Source organism: Barbatula barbatula (assembly GCF_947034865.1).
Source record: "Barbatula barbatula genome assembly, chromosome: 3".
In the NCBI taxonomy this organism is placed as follows: domain Eukaryota; kingdom Metazoa; phylum Chordata; class Actinopteri; order Cypriniformes; family Nemacheilidae; genus Barbatula; species Barbatula barbatula.
This window is the reverse complement of record NC_136764.1, coordinates 10,513,222-10,532,331: the sequence shown is the minus strand read 5'-3', so window position 1 is coordinate 10,532,331 and position 19,110 is coordinate 10,513,222. Positions and strand designations below refer to the sequence as shown.

At 41.0% G+C, this 19,110-nt stretch overlaps 2 protein-coding genes across 3 annotated transcripts in view; one reads left to right on the top strand and one right to left on the bottom strand.

The window, feature by feature from the left end:
* The first annotated feature begins 3,335 nt into the window (after positions 1–3,335).
* Positions 3,336–7,854, top strand: marchf11 (membrane-associated ring finger (C3HC4) 11). The gene is made up of 4 exons (XM_079451460.1): positions 3,336–4,186; positions 5,338–5,493; positions 5,727–5,919; positions 6,000–7,854. Exons 1-4 carry the CDS (start codon positions 3,845–3,847, stop codon positions 6,308–6,310), a joined length of 1,002 nt encoding a protein of 333 aa, XP_079307586.1. The 5' UTR covers positions 3,336–3,844; the 3' UTR covers positions 6,311–7,854.
* The window catches only part of myo10 (myosin X), a 39,193-nt gene continuing 27,880 nt past the window's right edge, over positions 7,798–19,110 (bottom strand). For both annotated transcript variants that reach the window (XM_079451380.1, XM_079451379.1), the window contains 21 exons: positions 18,860–18,974; positions 18,606–18,712; positions 18,141–18,368; positions 16,665–16,704; positions 15,330–16,238; positions 15,119–15,236; positions 14,569–14,812; positions 14,017–14,112; positions 13,828–13,921; positions 13,685–13,740; positions 13,292–13,434; positions 12,903–13,094; positions 12,664–12,821; positions 11,774–11,897; positions 11,232–11,532; positions 10,724–10,931; positions 10,504–10,640; positions 10,255–10,372; positions 8,986–9,453; positions 8,713–8,904; positions 7,798–8,553 (listed from right to left, as the gene is read on the bottom strand). In XM_079451380.1, the coding sequence (XP_079307506.1) occupies positions 8,452–8,553; positions 8,713–8,904; positions 8,986–9,453; positions 10,255–10,372; positions 10,504–10,640; positions 10,724–10,931; positions 11,232–11,532; positions 11,774–11,897; positions 12,664–12,821; positions 12,903–13,094; positions 13,292–13,434; positions 13,685–13,740; positions 13,828–13,921; positions 14,017–14,112; positions 14,569–14,812; positions 15,119–15,236; positions 15,330–16,238; positions 16,665–16,704; positions 18,141–18,368; positions 18,606–18,712; positions 18,860–18,974 (4,150 nt within the window). In that variant the 3' untranslated portion in view covers positions 7,798–8,451. The remainder of the gene's footprint in view (positions 8,554–8,712; positions 8,905–8,985; positions 9,454–10,254; positions 10,373–10,503; positions 10,641–10,723; positions 10,932–11,231; positions 11,533–11,773; positions 11,898–12,663; positions 12,822–12,902; positions 13,095–13,291; positions 13,435–13,684; positions 13,741–13,827; positions 13,922–14,016; positions 14,113–14,568; positions 14,813–15,118; positions 15,237–15,329; positions 16,239–16,664; positions 16,705–18,140; positions 18,369–18,605; positions 18,713–18,859; positions 18,975–19,110) is intronic.

Sequence of the window (19,110 nt, the reverse complement as noted above, 5' to 3'; positions counted from 1 at the left end):
AAAAACGCCCCGGGTGTGGGGGGTGTACATCCGTGCTTTAAGCATCAACATAAGTCATTTTCAAAGGATATTAGGAATATTCTTAGTTATGGTTGTCGTTTTACGATACATGTTCAAGTGAATTAAATGAAAAAAATATAGAGACCTTTTATAGATTTATTTTATTTTTTCTTTACTATGACTATTTTTTATTAGTTTTGCATTTAGAAAGGCTGCAAGGCCTCCTGCTGGCGAGCGGTGGTATGACGCTAGAAGTCCAGAAATGGATCGACAACCTGTATACAAGATTTTCACTCTTGTCAATGACGTGACAGTATGGGAACTTAATTGATTACATCGTGTTACTCGTAACTGTTGATATTAGAAATAACAAGCTACATTACCCCACACATGACTATAAAAAAGGGTCGAAAGGGACATGCTCAAAAGCTAGGTTGAAATAAATCCCAGCATTTTGAGACAATATATCATGCAGATGAACATTTATTTGAGTTTTAATTACATTTATTTAGGAATTATGTAATATTTTATATTTGTTCCTTAAACAAATAAGCGTACATTTAAATCATAGCAGCTGTGCAGGAGTATTTTCTGCTTGAATGAATGTGCCTTTTAGCAAATGGTTTCCTCTCTCAACTAGTGCATGCATAAATATGACATGAAAATAACTAATAATTGACCTAAAGACAAGGCAGTTGGGTCAAAGTGCTGAGTTTTATATTGCTTGTTAAGTTCTAAAGTACACATTCATAGTATATCATACTATCCATAAAAGAAACACACGTTGCCTGTAATCAGGAAAGCCGACAGCTATAAACCATAGCACACATTTGTTTGTGCCACACAAAAATAACACAAACGTGTGATTAAAAGAGCTAATCCATCCATATTTTACGGGCCGGGTTTATTTAACGTGTGATAAAGGCACATTGGACTTTTCTTACATCATGGTTTAAAGTGAGTTAACTCACGAACTACTACGGACATTACGTCATCTGAAATATATGAGACGTAACACATGAGCGCAAAGATTTGACCAATCACAAAGGACAACTTTGCATACGCCCCACCCCTACGGCTTAACTGAGAATCGTTTACATTGTTTCAGACAAAATATGGCCATAAACATATGTCCAACACTAAACACAAGACGGCTTGATTAATATGAATATGTCTTCTATGAATGGTGTTCTTTTTTTGTCTTACCACAAACGAAAAGTATATCTCAGTGGCTGGGCTATATAACGTCGCAGGAGCCACACAACAGACACGGAGAGGATGGAAGCTCACTGTAGAGGTTACCAACGGAGTGTCCAATCACTCGACCAATTACCTCGGGGAAGGTCTGAGACAAGAGCCAATCGCTGTCCTCGCAGGACATCATCTGACGAGATGAGCGAGCGCACAGAAAATACGGGTCTGAACGTGATGTTGACGCACAAGACGTTGGTACGTGCTTAAAATTCAGCACACCGACTGATGCGATCTCGGTTGACTTGGAAACGCTCGCGGCTGGCGCAATGAGTACGATGTGTGAGCTAGCACAAGATGCTAGAACCCAATTCAGACTACTCTCCCTCCGCTCTTTTGTACTGTAATATTAAGTGATTAAAACTCTTATTGCTGTAGTATTAAGTCATTAAAGTAAGCATTTCTAAAAGAAAAATTGTAACATTTCTTACAACCTTAAATATAGAAAAGAGCTTGTTTGCTTTTGAAATCATTTTGCGCACAGCCTACGACACCCCATTGAACTACCTTAACATTACCCACTATTGTCAAGTAACATATTAATATAGCATTATAATTTAATCTGATTGACATAAGTGGATACCACTTTTTTCACATTAACACATATTGCATGTCACGTTTAAGCAAATTATGTATGTCAAAAATCAACTACAAAACTGTGAAATATTTTAAAATATTTATTGTAGATGACACACTTTCATATATGAACTTTAACTTTCAGCCTCGTTGATCTCACATAAATTTACTCAATTGTTTACAGTTTTATCCGGGGTGACTATAATGTGTTCCCCGGGAATCGATCCCTTGGCCTTTTTGTTGCTAACATAACTGTAACGCAATGAAACCACACGAACACGGTACATAATATAACCATAACAAGCTTTCATATTATTATTTAGCCATTTTGTTTATTTTTATATTCACACTTTTGGATAACGGTGGTGTGTTACTATGGTTACCATCAGGGCCGGATTGGGACTCATTTTCAGCCCTGGAGTTTCATGCCTTAGACCGGCCCACTTTAGTTTACGACTGACTATATTAAAATAATGATAATTAAAACCTAAGTCTGCAATAGCGCACTGTTCTCTACAGCCTTGAATTCATTGTCATTCAGTGAAAATACAGTAGCCTAAGTTTTGCTTCACAGTGAAGATTTATGAGAACAGTAAATAGCCGGACAGTATCAGAATCTATTTTCTTTAAGAATTAGTGTTCATAAATATCCAAACATTGAAATACGGAAAAAAATATAAATTACAAAAGATTAAAATAAAATGTATTGCACTGTCTAATGACACTATAATTTATTTTAATGAAACGTCTGTTTTACAACTTCAAATATTTTTTACAAATATGAGAACATTAATTAAATAATAAAACTATTTGACTGTTATCTGACTTTTTTCACAATGATTTCTAATGATTGTTTCATCTCTTTTTCCTCTGCATAAGTGTAGCTTCAAGGAAACATGGACAACCCTAAAACATTAATTAACGCGGGCTTCGAACCGACGTCGGTCCGAATGTGGGACGGGTGCTCTAACAATGAGCTACCTTGCACCTACTGACTTGTGAATTGTTCTTGCAATGCTCCTATTCCTAAATACCTTAACGTTAGCTTACCGGCCGTCTCCTCGTCTTCATTTGTTTTGAGAAAAAATGTGGTCGGCTTAGAACATTTGGCCGCGTCAGTTTCCAGAGCTTTCTTGCTTTTTATTCTGGCCTTTTCAGCGCCGCCTTTACGCTTTCTGTCATCCATTTTTTTTTCTGACGGTTTTTTATTTTGAGCAACTTGCAGTGGCGCTGTCGGGGCGGGGCCAGGGAGTCAAAAGATAATCACGTCATCATTAACCTGCAGGCTGCGCTCTGAGTTGGGCTGCGAATAAATATGAAATAAAAAAGAGTGGGGCTGCGATAAAATAATAAATAAAAAGATTAGGGCTGCTGTGAGTGAAGGCAGCCTAGGGAAAGCCACATTTCAACCGTGCCATGACAATACCGGCCCTCGCGGCCAAAAAAACTGACCGGCCCACCGGGAATTCTCCCGGTGCTCCCGATTAGCCAATCCGGGGCTGGTTACCATTGTAAATCTTTGTAGGGCGCACCTAACGTTTGTCTTCGGTCGTGGGTTAAAAGGATGGTCCATCTCAGAGCAGTAACCCAAACGCCTATCCCATCAGAAACAGCCACTGCCCTCCGTGCAACGCGCACGCATTCGCACCCTAAAGCAGATCTAACAGGCGCGTTTCATGCTTTTGTGAAGGGAGATTGTGTGGTTATGCGTGCTTCGTGTCTCGAATCTTGGGTGTTCCAGCACCGCGCCCGGACGGAAATGTGTCTTCCGGGGAGAAGCTGCTTCCAGCCAACGAAACACCGATCACAGCAAGCCACGCAGCCCGGACATCTGCAGCTTTCTTCAGCAGCCCGTGCCTTTCCAAGAACGCATGCGGTTTGAGACACACATCTATGGCCAGACGGTATAACCAGTGTCTCAGCGGACGGTATAAGGGCAGCAGGAAATCTGATAGAGGCCCGTAGGAGGTGAAACTCCAGATTTTGCTATTTCATTCTGATCTTAGTGCAGTCATTCATGGATGTGCACGCAGAGGCGTGCCCGCCGCACGTGCACACGGTGAATGAGCCACCGGGAGGCGCCACGGTCACTGTCACCACCGCACAGTTTGAGGTCCGATCGGTACCGGAGTGTGATGACGGGGAAGATGAGCTGAAGTCGGGCGCTGAAGCCCAAACACCTGCAGCGGTTGATCCGATCACGGAGATCGAGAGCGAGGATGGTGCGCGCGAAGAGGCGGACAGACAGGCCGATCGGGATGCAGGGAAGAGAGCGGGGGAAACCGTGGGGTCCAGCTGCAGCAACGAGAGCTGCATCCCGACCCCGGGCTGTCGAATCTGCTTTCAAGGAGCCGAGCAGGTAAAGTCGACAAAGCGTAATGCTTTACGCTTAATGCGTTTGGTCCCGACGTGTCAGCTTATGCGTCGCGTCCTAGTCATCTCACGAGAGTTATTTCTCTAAACACCGTTACATAAAAAATACTTTTACTGTTATTATACTGTTCAAATGACTAAATGTAAATGTACTATTTCGTTGCACCCAATCTTGCTTATTTGATGGCCTTTAACATGCAAGCTTGAGGAAAAACGACAGGTGCTTTGGACGCCCTTCCATTTCCTGAAACGGTTGCTGATACTTTTTCACATTTGGCATGCATAGATATGTTAGTTTATCATATTAGATTTTAAAGACACGTAATAATGATATTAATGAAAATTAAATAATATCATGTACAGTAGACAATAATTTTTGACAGTTCAAATGCACATCACATGGGTCATTTAAAACAATGAATATGCATCATGTACATTTTATAATACTATGTATTTTCTAGTTTTATATTATTTCACCCCATTTTTCTTGTTTTTACATCCTTCTGTTTTTGTGTAAAGCTGCTTTGCAACAATGCAAAATGTTGAAAGGGGCTGACACGTTTGCAAAACAATGCATTCTGTTTCAATGCAGAAAATCGTATATACAAATTCCTGAACATTTTCTAAACATATCTTACATTCTCTCTAACAAAATGATTTAAATAGACTGACGTGAGCAGTCTGTGCGTGTGAGATGTCAGATCCATTAGAATACCTGCTGCTTGTTTCATCTCTAATGGTTTTCACTTCCTGCAGCTAATGCGCTTTCTCAAGACGCCTCATGTGGGTGAGCGCGTGTATGTGTGTGTGCGCGCGTTTCACTGTGTTCTCAAGCTCATTATAGATCTAAATGAGGATGTTTCTGAAATTATTCATGAATCTACAGATCAATCGTTTCCCTTCACTGACACAAAGACAAATCTCGGTCATGATTCACATTCTGGTCAATTCACTTGCTTTCCGTCATTTAGAAGACAGACTGTGCTTTGAGCATCTTCATTGTTAATGCCTCAGCTCTCTCCGTTCCTATGTCTCCCACGGTCCTTGTTCTCATTTTATCAGTATTTTCCCTTGTAGCTTGACTCTCTGTAATATTTGTGGTTTGTCTGAATGAGCTGTGTGCTGTGTTGGATACAGGGAGAGCTGCTGAGCCCGTGTCGCTGTGCCGGTACCGTCCGGCATGCCCATCAGCAGTGTCTGCTCAAGTGGATTAGTGAAAAGGGTTCTTGGAGCTGTGAACTTTGCAACTACAGATTCAACATACTGCCTATACATATCAAACCACCACAACAGGTAAAAACAGGTTATATAGACCCATCCATCAGTTTCAGTCATTTTCTTTATTATTTTAATTAAGGCAATATTCATGGCAGTTAACATTAACAGAAAACAACATTCTCTTCAAGAAAGTAAAATGTTTAGTTCACCTTTACACACATGTGCACACAACTCATGTAGAATAGGCAATTCTGTGGACAGAAACATGAAATGAACATGTACGTGTATTACGTTTGTGTGTTTCGCAGTGGCAGTCTGTCACTATGACTCTGGTGGAAAAGGTTCAGATCATTGCAGTGTTCCTGGGCGCCATATTTCTGTTGGCTAGTGTGTCATGGCTGCTGTGGTCAGCACTGAGCCCCGAAGCGCTATGGCAACGCAGTGACATCCTGTTTCAAATCTGTTATGGCATGTACGCTGTCATGGATCTTGTGTGCATTGGTGAGACACAGATACCTACGTCTAACACAAATATGTTCCAATTGGATTTAAAACACCTTTTTGTTCTGTGTGTTTTGCAGGTCTGATTGTTCATGAAGGCGGCGCCGTGTACAACGTGCTCATGCGTTGGCGAGCTGTCAACCTTCTCTGGGACGTTCAGAACTACGATAAAAGTCGCGACCTGGACAACACGCACGGTCCACATCGCAACATGTGGCTGCCTCTCACAAACACGCATACAGTGTCGAACACACACTCGCAGACCACCCAACTGGAGTCATCGCCTCGGTGCCCCCTTCATCTCTTCTCCATGTGCCTGAACGTGACCTCTGACCTCTCCCCACAGGAGCAAAGCTCAGGCGAGCTTGTTGTTAGAGTCACGTCAGTGTGACCTCAAATGAACTCATTCAGGGACTATTCCACTCTCCCTGCACTGCCCGAGGATGGATGGGGCTTAAGGATGGGAGGAGCCTCAGCGTTAGGAGGAGCCTTACTTGAAAAGCACTTTAAAAGATACACAAACTGAGTCAGATACGGTGTCGCATTATGTTGTGGCCAACAACTGAAGTGAGTTTTCTGGAGTTTTCTCACCAACTGTATCAGTATACGAAGCACACACATAGCATCTGCAAAATAATACTGCTGTTAGACAAATGAATGTTTGTTGAAAGACAACTATGGTCTTGTGTTCAGGTTTTTCATCATTGGTGTTCATAGCGCTTGGTTTTAAATGGACCCAGTATTTTATGTATCCTCAAAATGGAACTTTTGGATTCCAATATGTCAAACGCTGTGTCTCTAGTATGCCTGTACACATCGTATGATGAGGATTATACAGCAAAAACAAACTGGATTTATTTTTTAGGCTCATATCAAGGTTATGAAGTAATGGAGTTGTTGGTCAACCGAGTGTGGTTACAGAACTTAAAGAGATAGTTCACCCAAAAATACAAACTTCCCTCATGTCAATGATAACCTGTACATGAATAAGAACACGCAAGAAGATATTTTGGGAAATGTTTCAGTGGATTTGTGTCATTGTAATGGTAGTCAATGGGGGGCCCTGTTGTGTGGCTACCAACGTTCCTCAGAATATCCTCTTTTTTGTTGTGCAGAAACATGAGGGTGAGCTCAAATGACAGAATTTTCCCTTTAAGATACCAAACCTGGGTGGGTTGCCATTTGATTGGCCGTTTAAAGTAAGAAGGGAACTACTTGAATGCAGATGCATATGTTTGTAATATAAAGGATTAGAAGTGAAAAGAGAAATATATGTTTTAGTATCATAAGCACATTGAAAGACTTCATTAATGCCATTGGATATCACTGCTGCTGCCAAGATGTGTCGCAGTGGTTCAAGCCCACATAGAACCTTATCAGTGAGCACTGGACAGAATTGGACGACCAGTCATTGAAACGGTTTTATAATTCCAGCAGGCCTTGCATGTTTATTTATTAAATAATTGGGCTAACTTAACAATGCTCTCGATGACCAATAGAAGTGTAGAAATCAAAGACCAATCCATTGTGAGGATTTTGTCCCCGAAAACCAATGCATGTGAAGTCCACCGATTCATACTGGGTGTATTCTTCAGCTGTTTAAAAGAGTGCACCCATAAGCTACAAGATATTTACCAATGTCCACTTTTTAAGTGAGAACAGATAATCATTTCGACTTGTAAAAAGCATAACTCCATTTGGAGTGACAAGACGCTGGAAAATTTGACCGGCATACATTATTTGGTGCTAGACCATTAGCATAGCTTACAAAAGACTTCATTCAGATGGCCTGGAGATGTGTTTTTCGGTCAGAGAATTTGTTCTCTACTACACAGAGAACCAAGAGGATGTACATTTTAATGAATTTAAAAGCCTTTTGAATTTTGTTACATTTATTGCCTATAAACTAATACACAGTAAAGGTACAAAAACTGGAAAGATATTCTTGTTGTTTGAGTGTTTTTTATAGGCATAAAGTACAAAACAGCAGAGGAAGTTTGGGGTAATTCCAACAGTATTATCAAAGTCCTGCACAGAAAGGTTTAGAAAATATACAGCTCCAGAAATATATAACATATAAACATTGCACTTATTCACCGTCACATAAAACAGACTTATCGACCTTGTGTGTGTGTGTGTGTATGCATATCAATGTACATTTGTATATATTTTATAGGCACTGGTTATTACTGACTGGAGTTTCTGCCTGCAGAATTCCAAAGAAATGTGATTGGACTTTTGTATAAAATGTTACTACAAAATATTAAGGCAACATACAGGGCTCAGTGCACAGAATATATGCATGGCACAGTTTCCAACACAACTTAATGTGTTTGTATAGGACCATGATACTGTCTGTTTTGAAAACGTCATGATGTCATCTTTGGTTAGCATGTGATTATTTTGTGCTCTGGGTTGAAAGGTCACGCATTTTCTGTGATTTTATATTGAATCTGTCCTTTTTGCTGATGTATAACCTCAAAGGCACATGGGTAAAATATAGTGGTGAGGTTAAAGATTAGGGACCAGGGATCACCAGTTGCTGCCGTGGCTGCTGATGGATTGACAAGTGCTGAAACGTTTCTTCACTATTAGACTGATGTAGGCCTTCATGAGTTTTGCAATGTCCATCACCTGCGGACACAGATAGAAGAGAAGAAGAGAAACGTGATTATTTAAGACTTCACAGTGACATTTTCATTGGTCAGTGTGCTGTTAAGGCATTGCTGTCTGTTACGGTAGTTGTCAAGGCATTGCTGTTGGTTGCCAAGATGTTCAAAGTAACATTCATACCATGATAGTGTTGAAAAGCAGCTCACGTCCTTCTACACTGATCTTGTAGATGTTGGGCTGTGGCGCACCAAAGGACAATATAACCTCGTAAGGAAACATCTCCAGAGGCCACGCCTCTCCACGCTTGTACACACACACCCCTTTACGGCTCACACCTAACCACAGCTCTCCTGGATAAGTGGCATCTACACACTGAAAGACAAAAAAACACATTTTATTCAGCATTTCTTCTGATGGCTGAAGCATTTTGTGTACAAGTGTGTGTATTCTCACCTCTACATCAAAGAGGGTGGAGCCATACCCCTGCCATTCTTTAATAAGGCTCATGTATTTTTTCATGGCTTGTTCCTGTTCCATACCCTGCAGTTTACGCCATTTCTCCACCAAACAACTTATCAGTCCTGCTTTTTCATCTTGTAGCCACGCCTCTATGGCAGTGGGCCCCTCCCCTTGGCGCTGTCGCCCCAACGACCCTCGGAAGCTCCGCCTCAGCGTGCCTTCCAGGAAACTACCCCTCTTCTTATCCGTGGATGGCACGATGCTGCCGTTTCCAGACGCGAAGGTCCGTGCGGACTGCTGTACTCGAGCACGCAGACGGCCCATGGGGAACACCTGCTCCAACTCAGGCAAAGCACTCTGGGTAGTGTAGTCTCCTAATAGATACTGCAGGCGGAGAGCAGCCAGGAACTGCAGCGTCTCTTCCGGGGCAGGATATTGACCTCTGATGACAGCTTCATGAGCCTTAGAGACAAAGAGGGGTTGAAATTACATGTTTACAGCTAAGTAATGAACAATATACTGGTACCACGAATAACCGTGATATTAAAACAATTATCATTACGATATGATAATATCGCAAATTATTCCGCAACGATTTTTTACCTTCAAAGTCATAATTGTTATAAACTTAAAATATCTTCTTATGTGTTCAACAAAACAAAGAATATATAAAGTGGGTCAGCTGTGGCCTAATGGTTAGAGCATTGGGCTTGTGATCAGAAGGTTACCCCTGATTGCTCTGCAGTAATGTGTCATTGTAAAAAAACTACTTGTAAGTCGCTTTGGATAAAAGCGTCTGCCAAATGAATAAATGTAAATGTAAATATATAAACAACTTTTATATATAAAAGTAATATATACCATATACTCTTTTATAATATAAAGCTATGTTCCTACTATGGTAGTCAATGGTGGCCAAGAACTGTTTGGTTACTAGCATTCTTCCAAATATCTCTCAGAAGACATTTATTAAGATTTGAAACAACTCGAGGGTGAGCAAATGATAACCGAATTTTCCTTTTTGACTGACACGATTTTTTATTAATTAATTATTGTTAACTGGTTTAGCCACAATAACCCGGTAGTAAAAATCTGATATCGATAATTTATCGTATGTGCCCTAATATCAACCCCTAAAAAGTTTATCAGAATTGTTTTGTTCAAGAAAACATATCTTATTTAAGAATGTTTAAATGTTTTTATCGGAAAACTAGGAAAATATGGAATGAGAAAATGTTTGCGTTCATTGAATTTAATTCAAACCTGCTCAAAAATGAAGGCAAACTCCACACTGTCTGCAGGAACGCTTTCAGGTTCAGAGAAGCAAAAAAGTTTAAAATAAAACTTCCAAGCCTCTCCTTCCTCTCCTTTATTCGCCAACCTGAGACAGAGAGAAACATGCTCATTGTTATAAACTATATAGATTAAATTTTACAGCAAAATTGAATGCTTAATTCTGATCGGTCAATCACAGCGTTATTGTAAAATGAAGCTCTCAGGGGATAGACTCACTTTTCAAACTTGGCGAGAACGTCGGCCACCACAGTCCTGCTCTCTATGGCTCTATCTGCGGTGTCATTATGTTCAAACAGAGCAAACATATTCTTGCAGTCCTCCATGGAAAGACCTTTCAGCAGCTTCTCCACTACCTGAAAAACAACAGACACATCCAAGATTAATCTGGGTGTGTACTTCCTATTTAGATTTATATGTGTTTGTTCTGTGTGTGTACCTCTCCAGCAGTTGTGTGTGAGTTAATTGTGATTTTGCAGGACCCTCCGCCATGGCAGTACACGGTTGATGTCATTTCCTGTCTGCTCAGGATGGCCCTCAACTCTTCCTGTGAGGGAACATACTCTCGGCCGCGCACATGCCTTAAAGCATCTTGAGAAAATACAGCATAGCGTTCCATCTCTGTGCCCGGGTACAGCTCTCGTGTCCTGGGTGGAAATACGGTAATTTATTGTTACCACAGTAACACCAAGACCCCATTTCCCAACATGCAATGCGGTCACGTGACTAAAATGTTGCACACTACTATGTTTATCGTTGTATAATGTGCTTTTATCGTGTCACTATTCCAACTGAAATAGGCAGTGAACTAGTATCTCCTTAGCAGTATGCACTTAACATTTCATCTCTCTTCTCCTCTGTCTCTAGTGAGCTTCTATGATCTCATTTCCCTTTTTACGCTGACATTGCTGAATACCTCAAAAAGCCACACACGTTCACTCACTGACCTCTTGAGGTGAAATTTCAGGTATTTGAGAATGCTTCTGGAAGCGGGGCTAAATGTGCAGCACATGCAGGCCATGAATCGACAGCCGCTGACGTGGGCGGGGCTGGCAGGCTTTGGAGGGTGTGTCGTCTGTTTGATGAGCTGGCAGAAGAGTTCATCTCTGAGGGGCCGCAGGTCATGAACCGTCTGCAGGAGATTCTGGATGTGCGGTATGGGATTGGTTTCGTTTTCCAGCTGATGGAGAACATTGAAGAGCTTCAGGGCTTCGGCCTGCAGTGTGCCGTAGTTTCTCCCATTATCAGCTAAAAAAACACACATTCATACAGAGTGAATATGAAGGTTTGTGTGTGGATTTAAAAAGTGTTGCCTTTTATTGTAGGGAGAGAAAGCTGCTGCTGTTTACAGGTTAGTTTTCAAAACAAGTGCCAAAATCAAACATCTCAACGTAAACACAAAGTGCATTTAGCAGATGAACTCATTCTATCAGATGAATTCCCACAGCACCATTCCGGTAGAAGTGAGTTATGTGTGTAAGTGACTCACAGCTGTGTTGGCTATCTCCATATGGTAAGGGCAACAGTGCGGTGTGTAGAGGGTGGTGTGTGTAACGTAGTATTGGGTTCCTCTTGTAGATCTGCTCGACCACCTCTGAATTCAAACAGTTCTCCTGAAAGTACAAAATAACAACAGACAGGGATGTAACTATGGTATAGTAATATATAATTACACACACACGTCACATACACACAGTGTGTGTATACAGTATTTATGATGTGATTATTCAGTATTTATGAGCTGTGAATATCACAAATGATGTGTGTGTGTATTTAAAGATGTGTGTGTGTATTTGTAAGTGTGTGAACCTGATGTCCACAAAAGTTGCTTTGTTTGTGTGTCTGTGTATATTTATGGATGGTTTGTGTGGGAGGGTGTATTTAGGGATGGATAGTATGGATGTGTGTGTGTATTCATAGATGTTTTCCTGATGTCCAGTTTAAGTTGCTTTTTGTGTGTATTTTTTGTGGCAGGTGCATATGTATGTATGTCTTATTTGAATGTATGCGTGCTTGTATGTATTTATGGCGGTTTTGTAACTGTGTATGTTTATGGCTGATTTGTGTGGATGCGTGTATTTATGAAAGTTTTGTGTGTGCGTATGTGTTACCTTAAGCGAGTTACTTTGTGTGTGTGCATATTTATGGATGGTTTTTGTGTATATATATGTTTGTGTGTCAAGTTGATGTGTGTGTGTTTATGAGTGGTTTGTATGTATTTGTGTATATATAGATGCTTTGTGTGTGTATTTGTGTAATCCTGTGTTATGTCCAGTGTAGGTGCTCATTAAGTTGCATGTGTATTTTTGGCTTGTAAGTGTGTGTGTGTATTTACCACTGGTTTGATGCGTGTTTTTACGAATGTTTTGTATGTGTTACCTTGATGTCCAGTATAAGTTGCTGTGTGTGTGTATCCATGAGTGGTTTGCTGTCGATGGCTGTCTGCACAGCGTTGGCCCATCGACTCGCCTCCGTCTGGAGTTTAGAGTATAACCTGTATGAATGCTTGCGACCAAACACGCTCACATTCCAGTAGCCTGGACAGACAGAGAAACTCAGTTGCTCATGTGTCATGAAATATAGTTTGTTTCATGCATGTGTGTGGTTTGTGTGCTTACCGGTCTCTTTGAAGACTCTCTCGTCTGGGACGATCACAGAACACAGGCTATTAAGCACCAGAGAGCCCAATTTCAAGGCATTTCTCTCCGAGCTTTTATAATAATCCACAGAATTATGAGTCAGCACAAACCAGCGCTTCTTCAGTTTAAGATTCCCATGACTGCTGCCGCGGAGCTCTTTATACAGCCAACCTGAAATCCAGAAGTGAATGAGACCTCTACATTATTTTAAACTCCTTATTTGTCAATTAAAAAGGGAATGTTAAAGAAATAGTTGTTTATGTTTGGAAACTAATGACAGAATGCTTATAACAACCCAACACAACTAAGTTTTATCTGATGAATATTTCAATCATCCTACTAACTTAGAATTGTCTTTGACTTCTCACCTCTGATAATAAACTCTTGACCCTGGACACGTGTGTCTCCTTTAGTGCGCTGGAGCAACGTGATCCAGTGATGCATTTCCTCTGCTGACTCAGCCATGCTATATAACACCCGATGAGCTGTGATTATCACAAATGAGTTTGGCCTGGAGAGACGAGAGAAAGCGAGAAAATATTTTGCATTTTGTAAATGTATAATATTTCAGATGGTCTTGAATTGAAGAGCAACAGCCCACCTCCTTCTCGTTTTTGGATCATAATGTAAAAATCAACTAGCTAATAAGTAAACAGTTCATTTTAATATGAATGATGAATGTGCAAAAGTATAAAACGTGCATCATCTACTCCTTGTTTTTGAAGACTAAAGTCATCAATGTCTCTTAAAGTTCTCTTTACCTTTCTGGGTTATCAGACGCACAGACTGAATCAATAATTCCCACGTCTAACGTGCCCTAAAAAAACAAACAAACACTGACTTTACATCATCATCTTGGGAATCATGCTCTTATTGAAAATGTATGTATAGATGTGTAACTTACTACGGCATTCTGAGGATTCGCTTGTTCATCGTGCATCTCTCGTATTTCCTGTTCTGTAGACGTGTGCACCTGAGTCAACACGCTAAACCAATGACTGCGCATAAACCACACAGAGACAGCCAATCAGAACCCTATATTCAGCAGTTTCATCCATCACTAATCTACTAAGTGTCAAAACCGGAAGCTCACCTGGCATCCTCTGCTGTGTCTGCAATGAGGTGGTATGTTCTCGCCGGCATCACAATGTCAATTCCATTTTCCTTTCCTGTTACATCAATAATCTCTCTAAAACAACAGGAAGAGAGAATAAAAACACAATGTGAGGCTTTAATACACTAAAATACAAAAACACAGCGATGTAATCATTTTGCAATATAGTAGCTATTCAAAGAAAAATGCCTTAATTTTACCTTAAATTAAACTTTAAAGTTTAACTGACTCCCATAGTAAGAAAAATGTATTGGTTCTGTTGAACACAAAATAAAATATTTTGAAGAATGTAGGAAACCAAACAGTTCTCGGGCACTTGAAATTTTTCCTACTATGTAAGACAATGGTGGCCAAGAACTGTTTGGTTACACGCGTTCTTCCAAATATCTTTCTCTGTTCATCAAAACAAAGAAATGTTTACAGATTTGGAACAACTGGAGGGTGAGTAAATGATGACAGAATTACTATTTTTGACTGAACTGGCCCTTTAAATAACATTTTAGTTTTTTTTGGTGGCATTTTGTGTCTTACTTTGCTTCGTGCATGTCCAGCATGCCCTTCATCCGCTCTTCACTGTCGTTCTCATAGTAAATGAGTTTGCTCTGTCGCAGGACGAACCAGCGGCGTCTCCAGTTTCGGCGTGAGAGCGTGGACGAGCCCCCGCCCTTCTTCAGGAGCCAGCCCTGTTTAAGAGCTTCCTGTCGGCTTCGGAACCACAAAAAGGTTTCATCCTTTAACACACACCAGCGACGCTTCCAAGTGTTTAACAGGCCACCTGCAACAACCCATTAAACATTATGTGAAGGCCATTTTTCAGTCTCCCAACAGAATTATGAAAATTGTGCATTTTTGCATTCTTTGACGCTTGAACAGTAAATAACTCCATTCAAATCAGCAATACTAAAGGAGTAGCTCACTTTAAAATAAGTCCCTATTGACTTACCAGAGAAGGAATAAATATTACTATGGAAAGTCAATGGGGCTTATTTTGAGGTGAACTACTCCTTTAAAATAACCACAAATGACACAAAGTCAACATACATAGAAAAGGCATTCGGAAAGAATTAGGTGGGATTTTTACCTTTAATATAAAGGAAACTGTGGAAGTAGGGGAGAGTAACACAGCTATAGACAGAATCACGCCGGTAAGATTCATCGTCGGTGTCAAACCGATCAAAATCATCTTCACTGTCCTCAAACTGAAAGTGAGAACAAGACAAACCAAGATTATAAAATCAACAAATTCATGAGTTTGGTGTGTTTTTAATAAATGCAATCTGTCTGATACTCACAGAAGATTGTTGTCCTTCTGAGCTAAAGCGATATGCCCCTGAACTCACACTGGTGCTTGTCGCCAAGGAGCTGCGGTGATCACGTGACCAGTGGTCATTGTGAGGTGGGAGGCTAGGAGGTCTCATGATGAGGCCTTCATCATAATCATCCGCATCGTAATCCGAGTCTTCATCAGGAGGGATTAGCTCCGTCTCCTCTTCTTGCAACATTTGAGAATAGTTGGAGCTGCTGCAAGAGGGCGGAGCATACAACGCTGAGGGCATTATAATGGGCGGAGGTGGGGGCATGCGGTCATTGGCGTAAGGATCCTCCTCAGAAGAATCGTCGCTGGTGCGGATTCCACTTGTGCGCTGGCCATCTGAGTGACCATGCTCGCTAGGGTTAGGAGAGTCTTTAAAACCATCTTCCTCCACCCCCAGCCCTTCATCCACCTCCTCCTCTTCCTCACCTCTGCCTCCCCCCCTTTGCGAGCCGGCCGACCCCTCCAGCGAACTCTCTATGTTGCGCACGCACTCGTCAATCTCATCGAAGTTGAGGGAGGTGAGGAACTGCTGCGCGGCCTTGCAGGCTTCTTCCTCCAGTCTCCGCAGCTCTTGATCACGCAGCGACTGCAGACGCTGCAACGACTGCGCAGTCAGGCTCTGCTCCTGAGCCTCTTTTTGACGCCGGAGACCTTCAATTTCACGCTCCAAACGTAAGATCTCCTCCACCTGGGTCGCCTGGTTCACCTCGCTTTCAAACACAGCATCAAGTCCCTCCTCCACCAGGGAGCGTTCTGCCACAGGGCCACACTCGAGGGGGGCGGTCTCGGGTGGGGTGGTTTCAGGTAGGGTGTCTTCTGCTGGGATTGGGTAAGAAGGGAAACTGAATTTCCGAATCTCCTCTTCTAATCTTCGTGCCTCCTCTGCCTACAAGAGGGCAGAATAACTTTGTTACTCAACACGGAATATAAGGAAATGTCATTTAATAGGCTTTATTATGAATTATGTAAACTACTGTACTACTTTCCTTATATTTAAATAAAACTAAATGGAAAAGAAAAGTTTTACATCTAAAGACATTTGGAACTGTCAGTGTTTTTAAAATACAATGTTATTGGCAAATTTGCTTTTATTGTCACAGAACAATATTTCAAGCAGCCTACTCACAATTTCTACCCAATAAAATGATCTAGAGCTTGGGTAGAAAGAATATCTAGTTGTTATAAAAAAAAAATCTCAATGCTTGTTTGATCTTCTTTAAAAAAAATTTAGCGATTTTAAGGCTCCGCCCCCTACTAATATAGGGGTTGTGAAAAAACATAGCCTGTGTTTTGAAAACACTATTGTACTAACCGCTCGTGCTTGGAGCTCCAACTCCAACCGCCGTCTTTCTCTGAAAAAAACAGACAACATTAAAAGAACGTTATAAACAAACAGCAATGCAACCAATTAGTATTAACAAAAGTAGTTTAATATTACTCACACAAAATCATGAAAACAAATCCATTAAACAATGTGTTTGTCTCTGTGATTGTACGTTTCATTTTTAACCTGAAGCTGATGGTGACAAGTGACTGTTTGTCATTAATATGCAACATGCAACACTCAAACAACCCCACTGTCATTAGGACAAAACATAATAGTGAAAAACTTTATACAATTTACAGTTTCAAGGTTAAACAATTATAAAGTAGATATTTATGCCTGCCAAAGATGTGATGCAGCTAAAACAACCAGGAGCTGTACATTGGATATGATACTGAGAACAGTTGTGTAATGTAATCTAACATTGATTTGTCCAAAAATCTACCTCTCACAGTTTCTGACGGCCCAGATCTTTTTGTTATAGCTCTATATACTGTACCTTCATGTTGTATTTCACGAGAATCAAACCAATGACCTTAATGTTGCTAGCACCATTACTACTGTTTGAGCTACAGGAACACAACATATGTGACCCAAAACCAGTCTTAAAGGGGCGTTTTAACGCCGTTTCATGCATTCTGACTTCTTTACAATGTTAAACGTGCTGGATTCTCATGCTTAGCATGGTCAACTTGTCATGGTTATCGTGCTCGAGACCCTCCCCCAAGGTTTGTATAGGTTCCGGAAAGTTTTTTCGAACATGAAAAGCTGTTACGTAACAACTTTTTTCTTAGTCCCTTATTGGGCAATTCTCTCGGAAAAGCACGCCCATGGCAAGGCGAAAGAAATAGCCCGCCCATGCGTCGACCGACGAGCCATAGGAAGACCCGCTTTTACCATCTAGATTGCCTGCACTGCATCAAGATCGGTTGCACTGTAGGCCTGCAGCTGCAGCTTGTTACTCTTGCGATAGTGAGAGAAGTTGAGGTGTGTTTGTTTGTTCATAGTATTTCAGTAATGGATGTTATATAAATGATGGATATAAAGCTGGATGTGGAGTTTGTTTGAAACTGATGGATGGTCCGTTTAAAAATGGAAATTTCCCTCCATAAATACATACGTACATTTTTGGGAGTGGATGCAGCAAAATCGCTAAAACAATCCCTGGAAACACACCTTCAAACTTCACTCGGTGCCGCCCGCTCTATGGGAATTACCAACTCAAGTCCGGTATCTATGAAGTTTTCGACTTCATCTACTCTCCACAATGTCATTACAGGGGTAAGCCAAAAGAGAGCTTTAAAACAAACCTGTTTCTTCTTATCAACGGCCTGCTACAGTGCCTCTGGTTAACAATTTTCTCAAGGTTTAGATTCCAGATTTTTAAATAGTTGTATATCAGCCAAATATTACACTATTACAATAGTACAAGGTCACTACACTTAAACTTGCATGTTGGCTCACCTCTCTAAGGCCTCCAGTTCTGCTTTTCGTCTCTTCTGTTCTTCTTCCTCTCGCCTCCTCTTCTCCTCCAGCAGGTGAGCGTAAAGTCGCCGTGCCCTTTGACCCCGGAGCCTCTTCTGTAAGGTGATGGTGGCCCAGCGCATCATCTGGAAGCGCCGGCGCCAATATAGTGCACGGTAGTTTTTCTGAATGACCACAATGCACTGCAGTACACACTTGTACTGCCTCCTAAAGCCATTAGAGGGTAAAGAGATTGAGTTCAAGCTAGTGTAACTGTCCAGACGTACATTCCCACAGTGATAGTAAAAGTCAGCGGGCCACAAAATTGTAACATGTTATTAAGCTTACTAATGTTTATTTGTTATTTGAAAAGGTTTAGGGGTTTAGTATAGTTTGTACAGTATAAAAGTCATTATGTATAATTATGCACAGTGTATAAAAATAAATGTGTGTGTGTGAGTTTACCGTGCTCTGTAGCCCAGTATATGAGCTTGGATAACGAAAGCCGCTTTGAGCACTTCCTTTTCTCTCTCTTTCTCCAACCGCAGCTCCAAACCTTCTCTCAAAAACACCTGTAAAAAACAGCCAATCAAAAGCCATCATTCACACTAGATCCACCAGTCACAAGTAGTCTAAATAAAATAAATCACTACTTTGTATAAAAATATCATTTAACATTCAGAGTTCTTCAAAGCGCCCATGATAATTTTGAAACTCACTTTGGTTTTTCCCAGTTGCCATTCACCACCGCTGTTGTCATAGAGCTCCAGCAAAAGCTGGCAATGCCCCCTGAGGTCATCTGACAAAGCCACGCCCCTCATCAAGACATAATACCTGACAAACATAAAATGATTCATTTTTCTTTTGAAACGTTTAAAATAATGACAAACTATTGAACCATACAGATAACTCACAACAAGGGGTCTCACAGAGTTTGTATAAATAGATTCTTTAAACGTGTTTTAGTGTG

Bases quoted from the DNA above. Each gene is read 5' to 3' on its own strand.
- marchf11 (XM_079451460.1), top strand. From the start codon at position 3,845: ATGGATGTGCACGCAGAGGCGTGCCCGCCGCACGTGCACACGGTGAAT. The intron at 4,187-5,337 runs GTAAAGTCGACA...TGTTGGATACAG, and splicing joins GCTTTCAAGGAGCCGAGCAG to GGAGAGCTGCTGAGCCCGTG. The intron at 5,920-5,999 runs GTGAGACACAGA...TGTGTTTTGCAG, and splicing joins CATGGATCTTGTGTGCATTG to GTCTGATTGTTCATGAAGGC.